The following is a 22,487-nucleotide window of genomic DNA, read 5'->3' as shown; positions in this document are numbered from 1 at the left end:
CCCTCATTTTTTTGTCCCTATTTTTATCTTCCACTTTTTCTGCCTTCTGTGGCTTTAACTGAACATACAGTATGAATCCATCTTCTCTCTATTCTTAGCATATTGGTTATACTTTAGAAACAATTTTTAATGGTTGCCCTAGAGTTTACAGTATATATAACTAACCCAAACCTATTTTCAAATATCACACACCACTTAGTAACTAGTATAAACTTTTTAATATCAAATTAATCCTAATTCTGTTTCCTCTCCCTTGCATCACTGCTTTCATCCATTTCATTTACACAGAAGCATAAGTACATATATATGAAAGATACTATGTATTCATAATACTAATATGAATATATACTACATATTCATAATATATATTCACACATTAGCACACATAATGGAATACTTGATTTTTTAAAAATATTTTGTTTATTTGACAGAGAGAGAGGGAGGGAGAGAGAGCTCACACAAGCAGGGGGAGCTGCAGGGAGAAGCAGGAACCATGCCCAGCATGGAACCCGATTCAGGGTTGATCCCAGCACCCTGGGGACATGACCCAAGCCAAAGGCAGACGCTTAACCCTCTGAACCACCCAGGTGCCCCTACATTGTTAAACAAGCTTTGTATTACATCAGCTAGAAATTAGAAAACTATTTTCATTCTGCTTGGGACATATTCCTTCTTTCTTATGTAGATCTAAATTTCTGATATCTATTATTTTCTTTCCATATTAAGAATTTCTTTTAATATTTCTTACAAAGCAGGTCTACCAATAACAAATTCTTTTAATTTTTATTTGCTTGAGAAAGTTTTAATTTTCCTTTGCCTTTTTAAATATTTCCCTCCACTCTCTTCGTATTTGCATGGTTTCTGAGAAACTGAATACCTCTAGGCATTTTATATCTTTGATTTTCTGCAGTTTACAAAATGATATACCTGTTTTTTGCTGTTGTAGGTTTTGTTTACATTTATCTTGCTTAGTGTTTGCTGAGCTTCTTGATTTGTGGTTTAGTGTCTTGACAGCTGGAAAATTCTCAGTCTTGATTGTTTCAAATGTTTCTTCTGTTCCTTTCTCTTTCTTCTCCTTTGGCATTTCTATTACCAAAAAATGTGCATCTTTTGTAGTTGTTCATATTCTGTTAAGTCTTTGTTCTCTTTGCTTTTTCAGTTTAATGAGGATTCTAATGCTATATCCTCTAGCTCAGAGATTTTTCTTAGCTATGTCCAGCCTATTAAGAAGTTCATCAAAAGCATTTTTAAAAATCTTTTACAGTGTTTTTTTAATCCCTAGTATTTCCTTTTAGTTCTTAGGATTTCCATCTCTTCTCAAATTGTGCTTTTGCCTTCTGGTATATCTCACAGTTTTTTCTTGATAACTAGATATGATGTATTGGATAAAAGTAAGCACTGTAAGTAAATAGGTCCTTTAGTAATTAATGTGTTGTGAAGTGTGGGGGAGAGGCAGTGCTTCTTGATTAGGTCTGTCTTTTAGTGAGCCTATGCCCCTGGTCTGTGAACTTCACAAGTGTTTCCCAGTTTACCCTCTCCTGCCTCCAGGTGGGAAAAAATGACTAGAGGGAGCTGGAATTGGGTATCTGTCTTCCCTTGGGTCAGTTAGGCCCTGGTAAACTAGTTTCCCTTGAGGGCAGGCCTTGTTAAGAAGAGGAGGATACTATGACGTACTTCAAAATGGTTCCCTTTCCCTCCACCCCTGCTAGAACCATGAGGGGTCTTCTCCAATATTTACTGTGAGAACCCAGTCCAGCTCCTGGAGTAAACCTTGTAATATTCTGGGAGCCTGTGACTGGGTCCTCTAGTGTTTTTAACTCTTGAGTTATCCATACTGAACCTCTTAACAATTTTGTCAACTAAAGTTCAGTTTTTCCTTCCCAGCACTAATTCCTAAGCAGTTTCTGCTCATGAGTCACTCTTGAGTCTTCAAGCCTCAGCTTTCTCCATTCATTTGTGTCTTTCCAATCTTGGGAGCAATGGTTTGCCCTTGGGTCCTCTCCCTTACAGACCCAGGAAAAGCTGTTAATTTTTCAGTCTGTTCAGATTTGTACCTGCTGGGCCAGACTGGTGACTTCCAAGTTTCTTACATGTGGAACTAGAAACCGGAAGTCTCCTTTGTGTCTATTTTTATCTTTTTACTTTTTTAAAGATTTTATTTATTTGAGTGAGGGAGGCAGAGAGAGAGGGCGAGAGAGAGAGAAAGCACAAGCAGGGCAGGGGGAGGAAAGGATGAAGCACACTAACCGCTGAGCAGGTAGCCCATGCAGCATGCAGGGACTGGATCCCAGAACCCTGAGATCATGACCTGGGTCAAAGGCAGATGCTTAACTGACTGAGCTACCCAGCAACCCCCCACCCTTGTGTCTATTTTTAATCAGTGAGGAAACTGCCCAGAAGGCATTCACATACTTCCTTTCACTTCTCAGTGGCAAGTCTTGTGTCATCTGCTATGCCTAAATCAACCACTTGATTATGACACCACCAGAGGTGGGAAAGGGGTCCTTTTCCAGTGAGATGGGGGATAAAATGCCCAAACAAAATGGGAGTACTGTGCATTAGAGGAATTTGGAGAATAAATGGACACTAAATAGCCAAAGTTTCTTCCACTTTGTGATTTTTTATACTGCCTCTGATGTGGTAACAGGGAAATATCAGAATAAGAAGGATACCCAGAGAAAATATTCCAATCAATGTGTACTATCCACTGACATGAAAAAGGTGACAGAAGAAAAAAGGATCATTTAGCTGATTCTAAGCTAAAATCTGCTTCCATCCAAAATTAATATGAAATAACCCAGGCTTAAGTGATATAATTCATAAAGCAAATATAATAGTTTACAGAACTGTCAAAGTAATACATTAGGAACAGAAATCGCCTTAGAAATCAAGTACAATTACCTCATTTTACAAATGAGAGAAGAGTCTAATTTGCCTAACCTAGATCAAGGTCCCTGAGGACCTCTTCATTTCCTTACAGTTTAAATAAGTTAATAGCAACAGTGATGTAGCAGTCATTCTTGATGTCCACATGTTTACCTCTAAATATCCAGGCATATGTTAAGATTCTGGAAAAGAATAGATTTTTAAAAATCATACCAGTAACAAGGGTTTCCTCACCCTTCTATAACTGTAGAAGTATGGTCCCACTCTAGAAAATTTTTCCACAAATGTTATTTTTTATAGCTCTCTATTTTGGTTAGTTACAAGTAGGCGACACTTAAAAAGTACAAAGTCTGGGAAGAAGAGTGAGAGATTTTCATTTCTTAGGAAAGAATCACAGAAAAAAGGTGAACCTATTATAAGACAAATCACTTGAGCATCAAAATATCACAATCTTGTCTACGAGACTATATAAGTAACTGAAAGATTTATACATTTAAACCAATTATTAACAGTTTTGCTTTATGGCTAGTAAACAAGGAAGATACATCTAACAAATCTAACAAATCAATTTCACTACTCACACTTCTTGATCAAGCTTTTTTTTTTTGAAACTAAATCAGTGCCTTGAAGTAACAGGATAGTCCACTCCATTTATAAACAAAGACAAGGCTACCCAAAGATGCCCCACTCAACTTTCAGTATTAATCTGCAGCACAAGGTAATATTTTAAACAGCAATAACTTGAAAAAAAGAAATCTAGATTGTCACAAATACATGCACATATACTACCCATAGCTATGATATTTGACCTTTAAATTAAGCATATATTCCAAGTTAATAAAGGTAATCTGAATATGCACTATTAGAAAATTACATATTTTATAGCCTTTAACTTAGAGTAGACCTACTATCAAAGAAAAAAAAAACAACAACAAAAACTCTTGAACTTGAAATATACCAGGTAAATCACTAGATTTACTAGAAAGATCTATTTCAATTCTAAAACTCTATGCACAAACTCCAATACAGTGGGCATATGCAAACATGGCTATCTGCGGTTGATCAATACCAGTAAAATCAATGTAAATATTCAACACAGAGAAACCTTTTTTGGGGGGACAAGAAACAAAATGGTCGATTTTACTAAATAATAAAAATGTTTCAAAATCAAGTCTGAATGGGGATTTCTTATAATTTTACATATTAAGTGATTTATATGCTGCTTTTTATTTAGCAGCTAAATTAAAAGCATGTTTTGTCCCCCTTAGTTACCTATCAAACAGAGTTTTCAACACCTTTTAAAAAAATTATGCTTTTATTCTGGAGATCCTCAGTATGAATTTGTATTTAATACAGTACCAACTAGGACAACATCAAAGGTCTTCAAATTTGTGTCAACGGAGTCCCAGAAGGAAAAAAGAAAGGGTTGCAGAAAAAAATGTTTTGAAGAAATAATGGCTGGAAATTTCCCAAATTTGGTAAAAGACATAAATTTACAGGTTCAAGAAGTTTAGTGAATCACAAGTAGGATAAACACAAAGATCATGCCAAGACACACAATCAAATTGTTAAAACCCAAATAAAGACAAAAATCATTTTTCTTAGGCTGCTTTAAAAACTATTTACTTGTAAAAGAAAGATTTTAAGGACTATGTATTTCTCACCAGAAACCATGGAGGCCAGAAGACTCAAAAACAAAAACAAAAACAAAAACAAACCCCCTGTCAAACAAGAATTCTGCATCACTTGAAAACATCCTTTAGAAATGAAGGAAAGCTAAGAACACTCTCAAATGAAGGAAAACTAAAGAAAATTCATTTCCAGCAATCTTGGTCTTGGTCTAAAAAGAAATGCTAAAGGAAGGCGAAGGGAAATGATACCGGAGAGAAACATAGATCTTTAAGTATGAAGGAAACACAGCTGACTGAAAGCAAAAATTTTAATGTTTTCTGGGAAAGAATTCAATGTATTACATATATTACATGGCAACTCTAATATAAAGTGGGGAGAGTAGGGACTTTGGGTTTTTAAAACTTGAAGTGGTACAATCCTTGTGCATCTTTGGTTAGGTTTATTCCTAAGTATATGTACTTATAAGAAATCATATTAAATGTAATGACACAGATTCGCTTAACGTTAGTAAGATGTTAAGAGATACACCATTAAACAGTAAAGACAGCTAACGTGGCTACATCAATAACATCACTTAGAATGCAGAATTAAAAAAATAAATTACCAGAGATAAAGAAGGACATGGTAAAGGATTAATTTATCTAAAAGACATCACAATCTTAACATAATATACAACTAATAACAGAGTTTCAAAATATATGCAAGCAAAAACTGGTAAAAATGATGGGAGAGTACACAAAGATAAACTCAAAATGGATAAAAGACCTCAATGTGAGATAAGAATCCATCAGAATCCTAGAGGAGAACATAGGCAGTAACCTCTTCGATATCAGTCACAGCAACTTCAAGATATGTCTCCAAAGGCAAAGGAAACAAAAGCGAAAATGAATTTTGGGGACTTCATCAAGATCAAAAGCTTCTGCACAGCAAAGGAAACAGTCAACAAAACAAAGAGGCAACCCATGGAATGGGAGAAGATATTTGCAAATGACAGTACAGACAAAAGGTTGATATCTAGGATCTATAAAGAACTCCTCAAACTCAACACACACAAAACAGACAATCATATAAAAAAATGGGCAGAAGACATGAACAGACACTTCTCCAATGAAGACATACAAATGGCTATCAGACACATAAAAAAATGTTCATCATCACTAGCCATCAGGGAAATTCAAATTAAAACCACATTGAGATACCACCTTACACCAGTTAGAATGGCCAAAATTAGCAAGACAGGAAACAACATGTGTTGGAGGGGATGTGGAGAAAGGGGAACCCTCTTACACTGTTGGTGGGAATGCAAATTGGTGCAGCCACTTTGGAAAACAGTGTGGAGATTCCTCAAGAAATTAAAAATAGAGCTTCCCTATGACCCTGCAATTGCACTACTGGGTATTTACCCCAAAGATACAGATGTAGTGAAAAGAAGGGCCATCTGTACCCCGATGTTTATAGCAGCAATGGCCACGGTTGCCAAACTGTGGAAAGAAACAAGATGCCCTTCAACGGACGAATGGATAAGGAAGATGTGGTCCATAGACACTATGGAGTATTATGCCTCCATCAGAAAGGATAAATACCCATCTTTTGTAGCAACATGGACAGGACTGGAAGAGATTATGCTGAGTGAAATAAATCAAGCAGAGAGAGTCAATCATCATATGGTTTCACTTATTTGTGGAGCATAACAAATAACATGGAGAACAAGGGGAGATGGAGAGGAGAAGGGAGTTGAGGGAAATTGGAAGGGGAGGTGAACCATGAGAGACTATGGACTCTGAAAAACAATCTGAGGGTTTTGAACGGGCAGGGGGTGGGAGGCTGGGGGAACCAGGTGGTGGGTAATAGGGCATGGATTGCATGGAGCACTGGGTGTGGTGCAAAAATCAATGAATACTGTTATGCTGAAAAGAAATTTAAAAAAGAAAAGAAAAAAAATGATGGGAGAAGCAGATAATTACAATTATAAGAAATCTCACATATCTCTCCTAATAACCAACAGAACCAAGTAAATACATAAATGCATCAAAGCTACAGATAACCTGGACAATACTACCAACTAAGGCCTGAGTGATATATAAAGAACACTCCACCTAACAACAAAATAATACATTTTGTTTTCAACTGCACTTGAAATATTCAACAAGACAGACCAAATTCTGAGCCCCAAACCTACACCTTAACATACTAAAATAAACTGAAAACATCTAAGTATATTCTCTGGACATAAAAGAATTGAACTAGAAATCAGTAACAGTAAGATACTTGGGAAATCCCTAAGTATATGGAAATCAATGTTGATACTCTACTAGTAGGGAAAAAAAGAAAACTAATTCTAAATAATCCATGTAAAGAGGAAATCTCACAGGACATCAGAAAATATTCTGAATTTTACTGAATGAAAATTAAAATACAGTATGCCAAAATTTTGAGGATGAAGTTATAAGCAGTATTTAAAGGGTAATTTACCTATTAAATGTTTCTGTCACAAAAGAAATTCTCAAATTAATAACTTAAGGTTTCATTTAAGAAACCAGAAAAAGAATAAAATAACCATACAACAAGCAGAAAGATAGAAAGAATAAGGGACAGAAATCAACAAAGGTGAGAACAGAAAAACTACAAAAATTTAATGAATCCCAAAGCTAGTTCTTGGGAAAAAGACAATAAAACTGATAATCCTCTAACCAAAATAACAAAAGAAAAAAGAACCAGTATCAGGAATGAAAGAGGGAATTATTGGTAAAAACCATGAAGACATTAAAAAGATTAAGGGAATATTATGAACAACGTTAGGTATATAAATTCTACAATTTGAATGAAAAGACCAGTCCTTCAAAGACATAAATGTTACTCAAGGGTGTGGGAGGGGGAGGAAAGTAACCCCAGTAGTCCTACAGCTTTTAACGAAATTAAACTCATAGGTAAAACATTCTACGAAAGAAAATTCCAGACCCAGAGAGTTTCAATGGCCAATTCTATCAAATATTTAAAAATTAACACCAAACTGCACATCTAGAAAGCAGAAGAGAGAACACATCCAACTTTATGAGGCCAAAATGTTGTAATTCTAATATTAAAACCAGGCATAGACATTACAAGAAAACTACAGACAGTATTGTTCATCAACAAAGACAATAAATATCCTTAACTAAATATTAGCAAATTGGATCCAACAATAAATGAATAATGTATCACAATCAAGTGGGGTTTATTCTGAGATCACAACTCTAGAATCAACTAATGTAATTAAACATATTAATGGACTAAATAAAAAAACACATCATCAGTACATTTAACAAAACAACAGTTTCATTATGGGGGCGGGAACCTCTCAGCAGACAAGGAATTTAGAAGGTAACACCTTTAACATGATCAAGGGTATTTATAAAAGTTACAGACAATATCCTATTTAATGGTTCAAGATTTCTAAGATCAGACACAAAGCAAGGATGTCTATTTTTGTCACTTCTATTCATTCTCAGACTGGTAGTCCTAGTCAATAAAAAGAAAAAGAAACAAAAGACATATAGATTGGGAAAAAAAAACATAAAACAGTCTCTACTCATAGATGGCATTATTGTTTACTAAGAAAATCTATTTTAAAAAAAAATCCAAGAATGAGTTTAGAAAAGTTGCTGGATGCAAGGTCAACATACAAAAAAACCAACTGTATTTCCACATACTAGCAATTAATTGGAAATAAAAATTTTAAAGACTGTACATTTACAATACAAAAGAATGGAAGAGAGATAGTGAAAACAACATCAGAAAAATGCTTGGGTATAAACCTAAAAAAAAAATGCAGGATTTGTATGCTGAAAACTGTAAGACACTCATGAAGAACTTAAAGAAAACCTACACAAGTAGGAATAAGATGTTTATGAACTAAAGACTCATTATTGCTAAAATGTCAATTTGATCTATAGATTCAAAGTAATCCCTGGAATCAAAATCACAGCAGGATTCCTTGTATATATTAAGGGTCTAAAATTTACATGTAAAGGTAGAGATATTAGAACAGCCAGAGTAATTCTGGGTGGAGAGAATATAGTTGGGGATCTCCCACAGTGTAATTTCAAGAATTACTATAAAGCTGCAGTAATCAAGGCAGTGCAATATAAGAAAAAAAAAAGATATATCTAGAATAAAGAATCCAGAAATAAACGCATGCAAATTTGATCAATTGATTTTTAACAAAAGTACAAAAGCAATTAAAAGGAAATATTACCTTTCCAACAAATGGTCCCAGATATCCACATGCCAAAAAACGAACGCCAATCTATACTTAACACTGAATACAAAAATTAACTCAAAAAGGATCACAGATCTAATGGCCAAATCAAAGGTTTTTAAATGTCTAGAGGAAAAGATATGAGAAAATGTGTAGGTTGGGCAAGAAGTTCTTGCATGGGACACCAAAAGAATAATTCACAAAGTTGATAAATTAAACTTCATAAAATGAAAAACTCTTGCTTTGAGGAAAACACATGAGGAAGATAAAACAGCAAGATACACACTGGAAGAAAACATTTGCAAATCATACACCTGACAGAGAACAACTCAACAAAATACGAGTAATTACACTGTGTTGGAACAACTTAGCACCCATTTGGGAAAGGGAAAAAACAAAAACCAAAAAACACTACCTCCCATTATAGGTCTAATTTAGCTGCAATTATATTGTAAAGATGAATGTAAAGAGTAAAATGATAAAGCTCTCAGAAACAAATATAGGATATTATCTTTATGACTCAGGTTAGGGAAAGTGTTCTTAAGATATCAAAAGCTCAAAAGTTTTAACCTTGAAGGAAAAGACTGAAAAATTTGACTACATTAAGACCCCATGTTCAATGTCACAAGAAAGGGTGAAAAGTCAAGTTGGGATGGGAGAAGACACCTACAACACACACAGCTCTCAAGAGGTCAGATCTAGGATATATAAAAAACTGTAAATTAGTAAGAGAAAATTCGAAAGAAAAATGGGCAAGAGATTTAACAGACACTTTATAAAATAAGCTATGTGAATGTCTAACAAGCATATAGTACTTGACGCTGTCATCAAAAAAATTCAAACTTTATAGATAATGAGATACTACATAATAAATAGGCTAAATAAAGAAGTCTGACAAAAACCAAAAACCAAGAATGTATCCAAAAATGTGGAGCAATAAGAAATCTCATAGTTTTCCTGGGAGTATAAATTGTTTAATAATATGGTATTCTCTATTAATCTGTATAGCCTATATGCCAGAAATTCTACGCTGAGGTATATATCCTAGAGAAATGCTCATGTGCAACAGAGGCATGCTCATGAATAGCTGCACTGTTCATAATGGGCAAAAACTGGAAACAACCCAACTATCCATCAATAGCAGATTATGCATAAACTGTGGTGCCTGCATTTGATGGATTATGAATAATCTTAGATACACATAACACAGGTAAATTTCTGAAATAAGATAGTGTCGTGCAGAAGAACCCAGACATGAAAGAATACATGTTGTAAGATTATTTAGTTAAAAACATGCAGAATTAAATTGTACTGGTTAGAGAGGAATAATTAGGTGGCAAAGTTACAAAAGAAAATGGAAAGAGAGACACTATTATAAAAGTCAGATTAATGGCCACATTGCAGGGTGGGAATAGATGGTTCTGATCATAAGGTGGGCACCAAGGGCACTTTTGTTGGCAACAGTAATGTTCTGTTTCTTGATCTGGGAAGAAGTTACATTTAAATAACTCATAATAGTCTACATTTGTTTTACATATTTTGAGTGTGTTATACTTCACAATTTTTAAAAAGATTAAAAGAAAGAAGGAGAAAAACACTGGACATGAGTGTTCTAAAACATTCTTCTAAACCATTCTTCTAAAACATCAATTAAAATAAAGCTGAACTAAAAGGAAAAGCATATTTAAAAAACTGGCAGAAGACACAGGCTCTGACATAGTATTTCAGCTTAAGAACAACAACAGTAGACTCCCTTGTTTGTTTGGCAAGTTTTATTCTCCTGAACTAATAATGTTCAAAATGAAAATGAAAAAGTCACATCAGTTTAAAATATTTGTGTAACTGGGCTCCTGGGGGGCTCAGTCAGTTAAGCACCTGCCTTTGGCACAGGTCATGAGGTCCTAGGATTAAGACCCATATTGGGCTCCCTGCTCAGCAGGGAGTCTGCTTTTCCCTTTCCCTCTGCTGTGCTCTTTCTCTGTCAAGTAAAAAACTAAAATCTTTAAAATAAGATAAAATATTTATGTAACTGACATGTTTTACTCAATAATTCTAAGACTGGAGAAAATGTATCTCAAGGTTTTGTCAATGTAATTTTATCGAAAACATTCATTTACTAATTAATCTATTATTAAATCACTCATTTTTATACTAGATAATTTATAATTATGTAATTCAAATAAATTATATTTTTTTGTGAATACATGATTTGGGGTGGGATGGGACAAGAAGTTTCCTTTCCCAAATCTGACTGGCTATTTTACAAGTGCTTTAGTTTACATACATACATACAGTTACATAACATAGTTTACATATACATAGTTTACACAGTTTACATATACATAGTTTACATACAAGTGCTTTAGTTTACCAATGTATCAGCTATTTAGACTTGCTTATAATTTATATGTGCCACCATTCTGGCAGTATGAAAAGTGAACCCCACTTTATCAAAAACTATATACACTTGGCTTATAGGCAGTTCTTAATGAATGGCAACTCCCAGCATGCCCTCTTCACCTGTGAAGTTTCCATTTTCCTGTGTTTCTTTGTGCTATGTATTCAGCAATCCTACAAACTTTACTTTAATTACTGATAATGATTTAAATGTTAATATTAACAGTAAAGTTGTTTTCTAGTCTGTCGGGGAAACTCGCTGGTACATCCCACACACAAACAAAAACAAGAATACCCACATACGACATAGCCAAACACCTTTTAGATTAAAAATTTGGATTAGTTAAAGTCCAGATCTATGTCTTATTTTTATTCATTCACTTCTAACACTTTTTAAATGGCTACTATTTACTGCAGACTGGGTTTAAATACAGGGAATAATTCAAACCAGGTCCCTAATACACTGAGAGTTAAAGGTGCTAAACAGGAAACAGGTTAACTAGTATGAGTGCTACAAACATCTAGAGAGCTGCGGACATCTATTAGGCTGCCATAATAGCACCTGGAGGACCAAGAAAGGTGTTCCAGAAAAGGGATATTACAGTCTTCTGTTGGTTCTCTATTGTTGCATAACAAATTACCACAAACTTAGCAGCTCACAATTGCAGTCATTTATTAATGCATAGTTCTGCAGGGCAGAAGTCCAGGCATAGTGTGGCTGAGTCCTCTACTCAGGATCTCTCTCCTCTGCTCAGTGTTCTCACCAGAAGACCTAAGGAAGAATCTACCTTGAGGTTCACTTATTTATGGTATAGAAGATTATATAGGAGATGTACATGGGGTGGGGGGATCGCAAGATTCCTATGGGCCATCTTGGGAATTCTGACTACTGTCAAGGGCAACCTAAAGAAACTGAAGATGAGGCAAAGGGAGCTGGAGACAATGAGGGCAAAACTGATATCATGAGTCAGGAAAGAGCACGTAAGAGTAGGGGGGGAAAGTATGTATGACTGGACTTGTCTTCCTAGTCCCCAGCAAAGTAATCAGGACTAATTTGCCAAGGAATGAACTTACCAAGTTACACCAAATTGAGCTAGCAAGTATTTACTAAGGGCTTATTTACTTAGAGCTGCAAGAAAAAAGCTAAGAAATTTCTTGTACTTGTACTAAACCACAAGGCAGAACTGAGGAGTGACAAACTACAGGAGACACATGGACAAAAAATGAACTGGACATTAAGAAAATGGGCTCTTATCCTGTATCTCTTCTAAATATAAATGACCAAATCAAACAAACTCCAAGGGCTTCAGTTTTGCCTCACCCTCAACAGAGATGATTTAATTACTTGATTTCTAAGACCCCTTTCTAGTACTAACTATCCTACAAAATGGAAGGCATGGTTCTTGCCCTGAGGCAAATTCTATTTAGCAAGTTTAGAATGTAGTATTAATTCATGTTGTAATCTAGACATTGCTCTATCAGCAGTAATATTAAAAAGAAAAATCAACAAAGAAACCTATTCTAAACAAGGAATTTACTCTCTTTTACAAATTTAATGGTGATCAGACACCCTTATGCTAAGGTTTACTTGCTTTTCACAATAAAAAAAATAAAACACCAAAACTACATATCTTTTAATATTTCTTTAAAGTAGGCTCCATGACCAAAGTGGAGCTTGACCTCAGGACTCTGAGATCAAGACATGCATGCTCTACTGACTGAGCCAGACAGACACCCCCAAATTATGTATCAATACCAACTCCTGTTAAAGTAAGAGGAGGTATTGCCATCTATGATGGGCAATTTAATTATCAAATATAATACTATTGTTCAGAAAACTAATGTCCAGAATGCCTATTTCAAAAATACTACTGGACTAAAACAGAAAACTTCATTTCAGAAAATATGTAAAGTATAAATCTGAAAACATCCAGCGGAATGTCAGTCAGTTGTTTAAATCAAAAAAATTATTTTTAATGGCTTTTACAGAGCTACGTATGTTTTAATAGGCATATTTGCCTGAGTTAAAGAGACAGAGCTGACAGTCTGGGGAGAAAGGGGTGAGAATTCTCAGAACAGAGTTAACAGAGAGAGAAGTTGGTACTGCTAGAAAATCCCACAGGTCTGTAGATTATCCCCTTGGGTACTCAGCTAAGTACAAAACAGCACATGTATATAAAAATACTACCTAGTCTAGCGAAAAGAAGCATCCAAAGTAATTAAAGCAATGTTTCTCAACTCTTTTCTCCTTATCACCATGACCCAGGAGGTTTTTTGAGACTTTTTCTTTTTCTTCCCTAACTGTCCCCATGAAATTTTACTACTACTGTGTACCTAACCTCTAAAGTTTGGCCCTTTGGAGGGCCATAAATCATTGTAACAATATGGTTGATCTTTCTCTCACACATACACACATACATATTCACAGCAAAAAAATAAATTTTGCCACGTTGGAGGTGATATTATCCCCAGTGAAAATGGATTTTGAAGGAACAGTGCTTGAGTTGCATATTGGGAAGTGTCCTGTTCCACAAGCTAGGGTGAAAAACTCAAATTTCCTGGAGCACTGGACAGAATACTCAAGAAAAACTCACTTCTATACAGCAGGTTTAGCATTTTTTGAAATTAAGTAACATTTATTAAATTTATAAAGTATAAATTTAACACCATATACAAAAGGCCATCCTCGGCAAAATTTCAAAATTTGCTGAGAGAAATTAAAAATGACCTAAATAGAAGGAGAGCTGTAACTTGTTCATGGTTCAGAAGACTCAGCACTGTTAATATGTTAATTTTTGCCAAGCTGACCTACAAATCAACATAATCCAATTCTGCTCCTAGAAACTGACAAGCTGATTCTAAAATTTATATAAAAACACAAATGACAGGGGCGCCTGGGTGGCTCAGTGGGTTAAAGCCTCTGCCTTTCGGCTCGGGTCATGATCCCAGGGTCCTGGGATCGAGCCCCACAGCCAGGAGCCTGCTTCTTCCTCTCTCTTTCTCTGCCTGCTTCTCTGCCTACTTGTGGTGTCTGTCAAATAAATAAATAAATAAATAAACTTTAAAAAAAAAAAAAAAAAACACAAATGACCTACCCAAAACAATTCTGAAAAAGGTAGTAGTTGGTGATCAAGACTTATAAAGCTATACCATCACAACAGTATGGTACTGGCCTTAACAACACACTTTTAATAAAGATATAAAGACAATTCAGTGAAAAAACACTCTTTTCAACAAATATTTTAATAACTGTATATATCCACATATTAAAAAAGTGAACTTTGGCATATATTGTGCATAATACAGATTTTTTTTTTGAAGATTTGTTTATTTGGGAGAGTAAAAGAGACAGCACATACAGACAGAAGGAAAAGCAAACTCCCCGCTGACCAGGAGGCCCAACACAGGTCTCGATCCCAGGACCCTGGGATCATGACTTGAGCTGAAGGCAGACACATAACTGAATGAGCCAACCAGGCGTCCCTAAATAATATACAAACATTAACTCAAAACAGATTATAGATCTAAATGTGAAATTTAAAACAGAAAAACTACATGACACTGAAATAGATAGCTTTATAGATACAACACCAAAACCAAGATTCATAAAAGAATGAATAAACTGGGCTTCACAAAATTTAAAACTTCTGCTCTTCAAATAAACTCTTAAGAGAATGAAAACACAGCCACAGCATGAGTCTCTGTATCCAGAACATATAAAGAACTCTTAAAACTCAAGAGCAAGAAAACGATCCAATTAAGAAAAAAAAAAAAAACTAGCAAAAACACTCGAAAAGACATTTCACCAATGAGAATACACAGATTGCCAAGAGGTACATGAAAAGATGTTTAATACCATTAGTCATCACTGCAGTGCAAATTAAAACTACAATGAGATACACTGTCGGATGGATACAGTGCATCCATTCTATTAGAATTTTTAAGATGAGAAAAGACTGATTGTACCAAACATTGGTAAGAATGTGGAAAAACAGATTTTCGTATCTTGCTGGTGGGAATGTATAATGACACAACAAATTTGGACACAGTTGGCAATTTCTTAAAAAGTTAAACTACCATATGGACTGACCTTATAACTAGATATTTACCCAAGAGAAAGGAAAGACTATGTTCATATAAAGACTTACACAGAAAGGTTCATACTAGCTTTATTTGTAATAGATGAAAAAGGGAAGCAACTCAAATGTCTATCAACAGCTCAGTGGATAAACTGTATTCATAGATACAATGGAACACTAAGCAGAAAAGATACTACTACACAGAAAAGAATAAACTGTTAATATGTGCCACAGCATGGATGAAATTCAAAATAATTATGCTGAATGAAAAAAAAGCTAGACAAAAGGAGGATATATTGTATCATTTCATTTATATAAACTTCTAGAAAACATAAAATTAGCCTAGAGTGACCAAACAGATCAGAGGTTAGGGGCAAAAGGCATCTTTTGGTAGTGATGGAAATGTGAACTACCTGGATTAAGGTGATGGTTTTATAGGTATATGCACATGTCAAAACTTATGAAATAGTACAATTTAAATATATGCAATTTATTGTATGTCAATTATACCTCACTAAAACTTAAAAAAAAAAAAAAAAGCTGAGGTAGTAGCTAAGACCCAACAGATCAATTAGCAAATTCAGTTCTGTCTAAAATTTAGGACAGAATTTATGACATTTTGCTATACTATGTTAATATAATTATATTACTATATTCATATGTAGTAAGTATAAAAAAATCATCAGCATTATTGCTGAGTTTACAAGTAAAGATACTTTACTAAAAATATCGTTTACCCAACACCTATTTATATATACATGTCCAGTAAAATTACTCCAAAGAACTTAGACTACACTTAGTCTATTTGGAAAGATGATAATTTGTTTAATAATTCAAAATAAATACAAACATTCTAAAATTTTTGCATGTCCACTGAAGCAGAATTTTTGTTTTCTTGGATCCCAATTTTTTTCCAATTAGCAAAATTGAAAATGATCCAAATGCTCTCTAAAAGGGGGACTGCTAAAATAAATTACATTATAAACAATGCAAAACTATGTGGCTACCAAGACAAATGAGGAAGCTCTTATTACTAACAAGGACTACTGATATACCACATTCCCAATATATACTCTCCAAATATACTGGGGATGAAAAATAAAAGATGCAGAATGTGTATATGCTAAATAAAAAGCAATACATGACTGGAATATAAAACTAAGCCACCATCAGTTTCTAGCTGCAAAAGCTGCTGGTTTCATTTAGACAATGCCTTCTTTGTTTCAGTACCACCCAAAAGCCTTTTAGTCGCCATGACATTTAGTATTACAAACACTCATTTATAGATCTTTGGGGAAAACTGAACACTGGTCATGAAAACTTAAAAATCTGAGGCTGGAATCTAGAGGCACTGGCAAGAATAGAGGAGAGGTACCACTTCTAGGCATGGAGAAACTATTGGAAAATTCTCTCCTGGGTGTTAATGGAGTTGGTTCTTCTCTCCTCTTCACTCCCTCCTTTTAACTCCATGTCCCGTGGAAGTCAGCTGGAAGTTGGGTGGGCACACCTGAGATGGGGCTGAGAGTTATGGGTTCCAATACTAGCAACTGTGAGTAGCTACAGAAGACCATGTATATGTGTACAGTGTGTACATGTATACAGCTTTAGAACAGAGAATACGTATGACCTCAAATCCTTGAGTAAAGACGTTAGGTGCTTAGGAACATCAACAGCTTAGTCTACTGGCAGCCACCAGAAGTGACATATGACCACAAGAAAGACTGGCTGAAGATTAAAGCACTTCTTGCTCATTTCTAGAAAAGACTAGAGAACATGGTGAAGGGTGGGGGTGTGTGGAATTCCAGGCAATCTGTGTAAACGGAGAGTTCACTACTTTGTGTTAACTGCCAACAATATTATTACAATAATAATGAAAACTAATGATCTGCTTCTGCGATATGTGTGTATGTATGTGTACTTGCTAAGCACTTCATCTGACAAAGTAAAATCAACATCATTTCAATGATCCCAAAAGGTATTTTTGAAAGCTTAAAAGATGTTAATAATTTGAAAGGCTATTTTGACAAATCAATCCCCAAATATTTTGAATGACAAAGCTAAATTCAGGAGTGAGTAAAATATACAAGACAACATTTTCAAAAATATTAAGTTATATGATAGATATAGGCGAGATCTACTTATTGACTAGCTTTTAGATCAACTCCTTTGTGTTTAAAAAGGGTCACTTATCATCTAAGCCTTCCTCTGATTTAAACACTAAAAACAGCACTGGCTAGATTATGATTACTCCTAGTTTGATATTATTTTGAATAACGCTTTTGTCTAATAAAAATTTGGCACCAGGGAGTCTTATGTATTCATTGATTCACAATGCTGACATTTAATAGCCCTTGGTATCATGAAAATTAGGATCAGGCTTATATTATAGTTAAAAGGTAGGAATCCATAGAACATGGCCATAACTTCTAGGGGGAAAAAAATCTACTTTTGAACCATTACAGCTTTATGGCACTATTCAACAAAAGAAAATATTTCTCTTTCTCCAATTTACTTTATTTCCCCAGTCACTATCAAGTCTGACACACATTCAAATTCCTGTTCTGCTATACTTACTGATCCTGGAGATCCTGATCCTGGAGATGTTCAACTTTTCTGAATTTTAGTTTTGTTAACTACTGGTGGAATGGAAATGTTAACCTACCAACTTTATGAGATTGTTGTATGAACTGAATCACGTAAAATAAGAACGCTTAGGCATATCACTATCTCTGAAATAAAATTCTGTAATTAACACCGATTTTTACCACTCTGGATAGAAGAAAATTTCTATGTGTAGAAAATAATTTTCTTTCAAAGTCAGACCTTTCCTCTGAAATGTGTTATTAGTATTTCAGACTAAATCATTTAGACTCCACAACATGGCATTAAATCCTAGTAAATCCTAGGGCAATGATATATATAATTATTATTATTTAATTTAATAATAAATAATATAATAAATAATAAATAAATATAATTATTACTTTGACTTTATTTATTTATAAAGACTTTTATTTATTAATTTGAAAGAGAGAGAGAGATCATGAGAAGGGGGAGGGAAAGAAGTAGACTGCCCTGCTGAATAGGGAGCCTGATGTGGGGCTTGATCCCAGGACCCTGGAATCATGACCTGAACTAAAGGCAGTTAACCAACTGAACCACTCAGGTACCCTTGACTATGTATACTTAGAAATATGAAACCTTCTGGGCAAAAGCAGATCATTCAAGGTCATTCAGAATTTTTAAATTTGGAGTGGGAAAAAAAGCAATGAAGTCCATTATTATAACCCCACACATTTACAAAAGAAAAGTGAGTCACAAAGAACTTAAATGGATTTGGTCAACTGGTGTATACAGGTAATAAGTTAAGAAAATATGAGTACTTAGGTCTAATAACTTATATTCCAATTGTTCTTTTACACTATGTAATACTACTCTGCCTTTATAAATTTTGACTGTTTTGCCTTTTTAATTAACAGTGCTTCTTCCATGTCCAAGTGACTTTAATTTTTTGAAAAGTTTGCTATTTCAACTGCTTCTAGGCAATCAAAAATCTTCTATCAGGTTACCTATCCAAACAACTACTTTATGCCTTCCTATGAAAATGCTGATTTTCTGCATATATGTAATGGCCAAAAATGGCCAGACAACCATTGATGGTAAGCCTCAATTCCTGCCCCAGGAAATAAAGCAGGTAATAAACAATGATTGATCTAAGCAGGAAGTTAACCACATTCTACCTTTGTTGGTAGATCAAGGTTTAGAGTAAGCTAGTAACCAAAGGAACCTGAGGAGGGAGTTTTGAGGGGATTTTGGAAAAGATGATTTTGCTTGATTAAAAAAGGAAACAAAGAAAAAAGGAAACTTACAGTAAAGGTCCCCTTTCCACTTTCTTTGGTTGTTTTTCGTAAGCATATAATGCAGCAGTCTTATCTACTATGAGGAGAAAGCTAAAAGTCTCATAGAAAAGCTCATCCAGAGCTCTGAAATTACTGTCTTAACCAACCCCAAAATCACCTTGCTCTAGATTAAATTATATGAGCAATAAACCTGTATTTAGTTAGGCATTCAATTATTTGTGGTCCAACTTTAGTATTTCTAGCGAAATCATCTTACCTATAGCTTCTACAACAAGTCTTCTTTCTCAGACCAAATAATATAAATGCATTTTAAATTAAGAGTTTTGTTAAAAATCAATTAGGTGCATTAGTAAAAAAAAAGATGCTATTTGGTGGTCCACAGTATCCAAAACTTCAGGACATGACTGAAGAAACTAAAATAATATATCTAAAATAATACAATGTTTATTCAGCATAGAAAGAAATCTGAATTTGCATATCCACTCTAAAAATTTATAAAAATAACTTCAAAACCTATAAGTTTCAAAAAGATATTATTCTCAGTTACTTAAATTAACTTTTGGAAAACACTACTGTCATATTGACATGAAGCTTAAATATTTTTATTACCTATCAAGAGTTATTTTATATGACAAAACACTGTTTTACCAAATATATACATTGCCTCTTAAAAGAAAAAATTTACTATCTTGAATTAGAAAAATGGCCACAGATTTAACAAATTGTAAAATATATGACAATACTCTCAACTACTAAGTCACATGAGAAAAGACCAAAAAGTAGTCATAAAAAAAAAAAAAAAAAAAAAAACCCTTGTCAAAAACCCATGAATCACTGAAGACCACTGAAGAGTCACCCACCCTCAAGAAGGACCAGCTGAGTTGAAATACTAAGTTTCAGAGTAAGGGCCCAAGCGAGGAGATGTTAAGAAATGATGGTTAAAAGTAAGTTAAGGGAGGAACCTATAAGTAGAGGATAAAAATCACAAATGTTTGGGGGTCACATGCTAGTGACACATAAACAACAGTTCCCAAGGATATCACACCAAAATAAACTGATGCTCAAGATGATTGAGTCATTTTTTTTTAATTTAAAATAATTTGATAGTACAGCAAAAGACAGTGCTGGCTATAATGAGACTTTGTAGTGATGGAGACATTAATCATGGTAAAGAGCAATACAGAACAAACTTCCTCACCAAGATAAGATTTGTTAGCACTATTAACACTATTAAGAAAACAAGCAAACAAAGAAACCCAAGACTAGAGTTAAACAGAACAGAAAGCCATTTTCTTCCTTTTCATAGGTCTATACCACTAAAATTATTTTCTGTCCTAAGAAAAATAGATTTCTTTAGGACACCCCAATTATGTAAAGTAACCAGGCACTCCATTTAAAATATGTACATCATGAATTAGGTGCATGTATCCAATAAATATCAACTTGAAGTCAATTCACTTAGAAAAGTTAAAAAAAATATATAGCATTTCTTTGATCACTTCCTAATGTAATAATGAACCATTTTAACTGAAGATCAAATTTATTTGGATAATCCAACTTTAAAAAGATAAATACTTTTTCTATCTACTTAATATGACCACAGTAGAACTGTGAAGAACTGTGAAAGAGTGTGAAGGAAAAGATGAGATGAACTTGCAGGCTTTCGTAGAATTAACAATCATTTCAGGTCATCTGTTTTGGTGTTCCTATAGCAACTTTCTGACTCATGACCCCCTCACCCCAATAATTCAGAGGACTGACTTACGTATGAAAAATGTATTGTCAATGTGTTTCCAGTGTCAATAACACATATTAATAAATCTGATCTTATTACAGTAAATTACATTATTTTTAGCCTCAATTTAGTAAATTAAAGAAACTATTGGCAACTAGACAAACACAGAGGAAATTATACATATACCCAATGTGTCTCATGTCAGTCCCGCACATTAAATGCACTGTACCTTTCAGTTTGGAGACTTTAAATACGTCTTTCTTTATTGAAAGACTCAAACAGATGAGTCTGTATATAATGCTTACAATGCTTATTTACAGAAAACAAATTTGATCTCATAGTTAAATTAGATATATTATAAACTTAATAGAAATGTCTTTTATTTAAAGTCCACAAAAAAGAAGCCTCATCTAAAATGCATACAAGTATTTAACAGTGAAGTCTCATATTTACAACTTATTTCAAATGGGATTTGGAAAAAGAAAAAGAAAAACCACATGAGTGTGTATATACAGTATGCGTAAATATAAGAGGGAAAGCAAATGTGGCAAAATGTTATCAATGCTGAATCTACAGGGAAGGTATATGGATATTCAGGGTATTTTTTCAGCTTTTCTGTGGAAAAATTTCCAAGTAAAAAGCTGGCAAATAAAGAACCCTCACTGGCTCCTAGTTCTCATGTGTTACATTCTTTATCCTGAATGTATGTCTAGCCCCTTTCTTTTGAGGCAATTACGTTAAGATCCTTCTGCCTTCATTTAAAACAACTGTTACAGAACTGTGTTATGTCTTTTTAATGGAATCACAACTCTAAGAAACAGTTTTTATACATAGATTTAAAGGCTAGTGTCAGTGAATTGTTTTACCTGAAAGTTAACATCTTCTTTCTTAAATATTAGTGCCCGAACTTCATCAGGATCTCCATTAAATATAGCTTGCACCAGTGATGGCTAAAATACAAGAAAGCAATAAAAATATTAATCACACTGTATGGGTGATTCTAAAGGTATTTACACATAACTTTTAAACCTAAAATTTTTCTTCTCTTTAGGAACAATAATCAATTTGGTTTCTGACATTAACCAAAACTTTCATGAAGTCAAATCATATGAAAATACAGGATTCCCCCCTGAATTAAAAAGCCTAATTTTTAAAAATGAATTCAGTATGACCAAAATTAGGTAGATAATAAGCCCAACCAAACTTTATTTTTTGTGAGAAGTCTTTTGTTTATATATGTGTGTATACATATGGTAAAAACAAAGTCTCTTCCAAATACAAGTGTGACATCTCAACATCTACTTCTGGAACATAAGTTGTCAAACAAGCTATTCCTAGGCCACACTGAGGCCCATGAAGGTAGGCCTCTTTGGAAAGTTCCATTTGGGGCATTAAGTAACTTGCATGGCTTAGCATTACATGTTATACAGATAAAAATCCAAGAAAGAAAATCTAGCAGTTGATTAAAATCACAACAATCCAAAGACCAAAAAATATCATCTACCTAAAAAACACGAAGAGGCAAACACGTGTGTATCTAAATATAACAATTTCTTAACAACGGTTTCTCTCCCATAAGGTATCATATTATACGAGTCAAAAAGAAACCAACTGACAACATTAAAAGTAAGGTTAAGGATGAAGTCTGATTCTTTTTCATA

General features: G+C 34.1%; 1 protein-coding gene across 11 annotated transcripts in view; it reads right to left on the bottom strand.

Annotated features, from left to right (window-relative positions):
• Positions 1 to 22,487, bottom strand: part of ANKRD28 (ankyrin repeat domain 28) — a 202,800-nt gene that overhangs the window by 97,263 nt on the left and 83,050 nt on the right. For all 11 annotated transcript variants that reach the window (XM_059162552.1, XM_059162560.1, XM_059162554.1 and 8 more), the window contains one exon: positions 21,693 to 21,776. In XM_059162552.1, the coding sequence (XP_059018535.1) occupies positions 21,693 to 21,776 (84 nt within the window). The remainder of the gene's footprint in view (positions 1 to 21,692; positions 21,777 to 22,487) is intronic.

The sequence above is a fragment of the Mustela lutreola genome, chromosome 2, assembly GCF_030435805.1.
Source record: "Mustela lutreola isolate mMusLut2 chromosome 2, mMusLut2.pri, whole genome shotgun sequence".
Classification (NCBI taxonomy): Eukaryota; Metazoa; Chordata; class Mammalia; order Carnivora; family Mustelidae; genus Mustela; species Mustela lutreola.
Note: the sequence above shows the minus strand (reverse complement) of the source record. Positions and strands in the feature narration are given on the sequence as shown.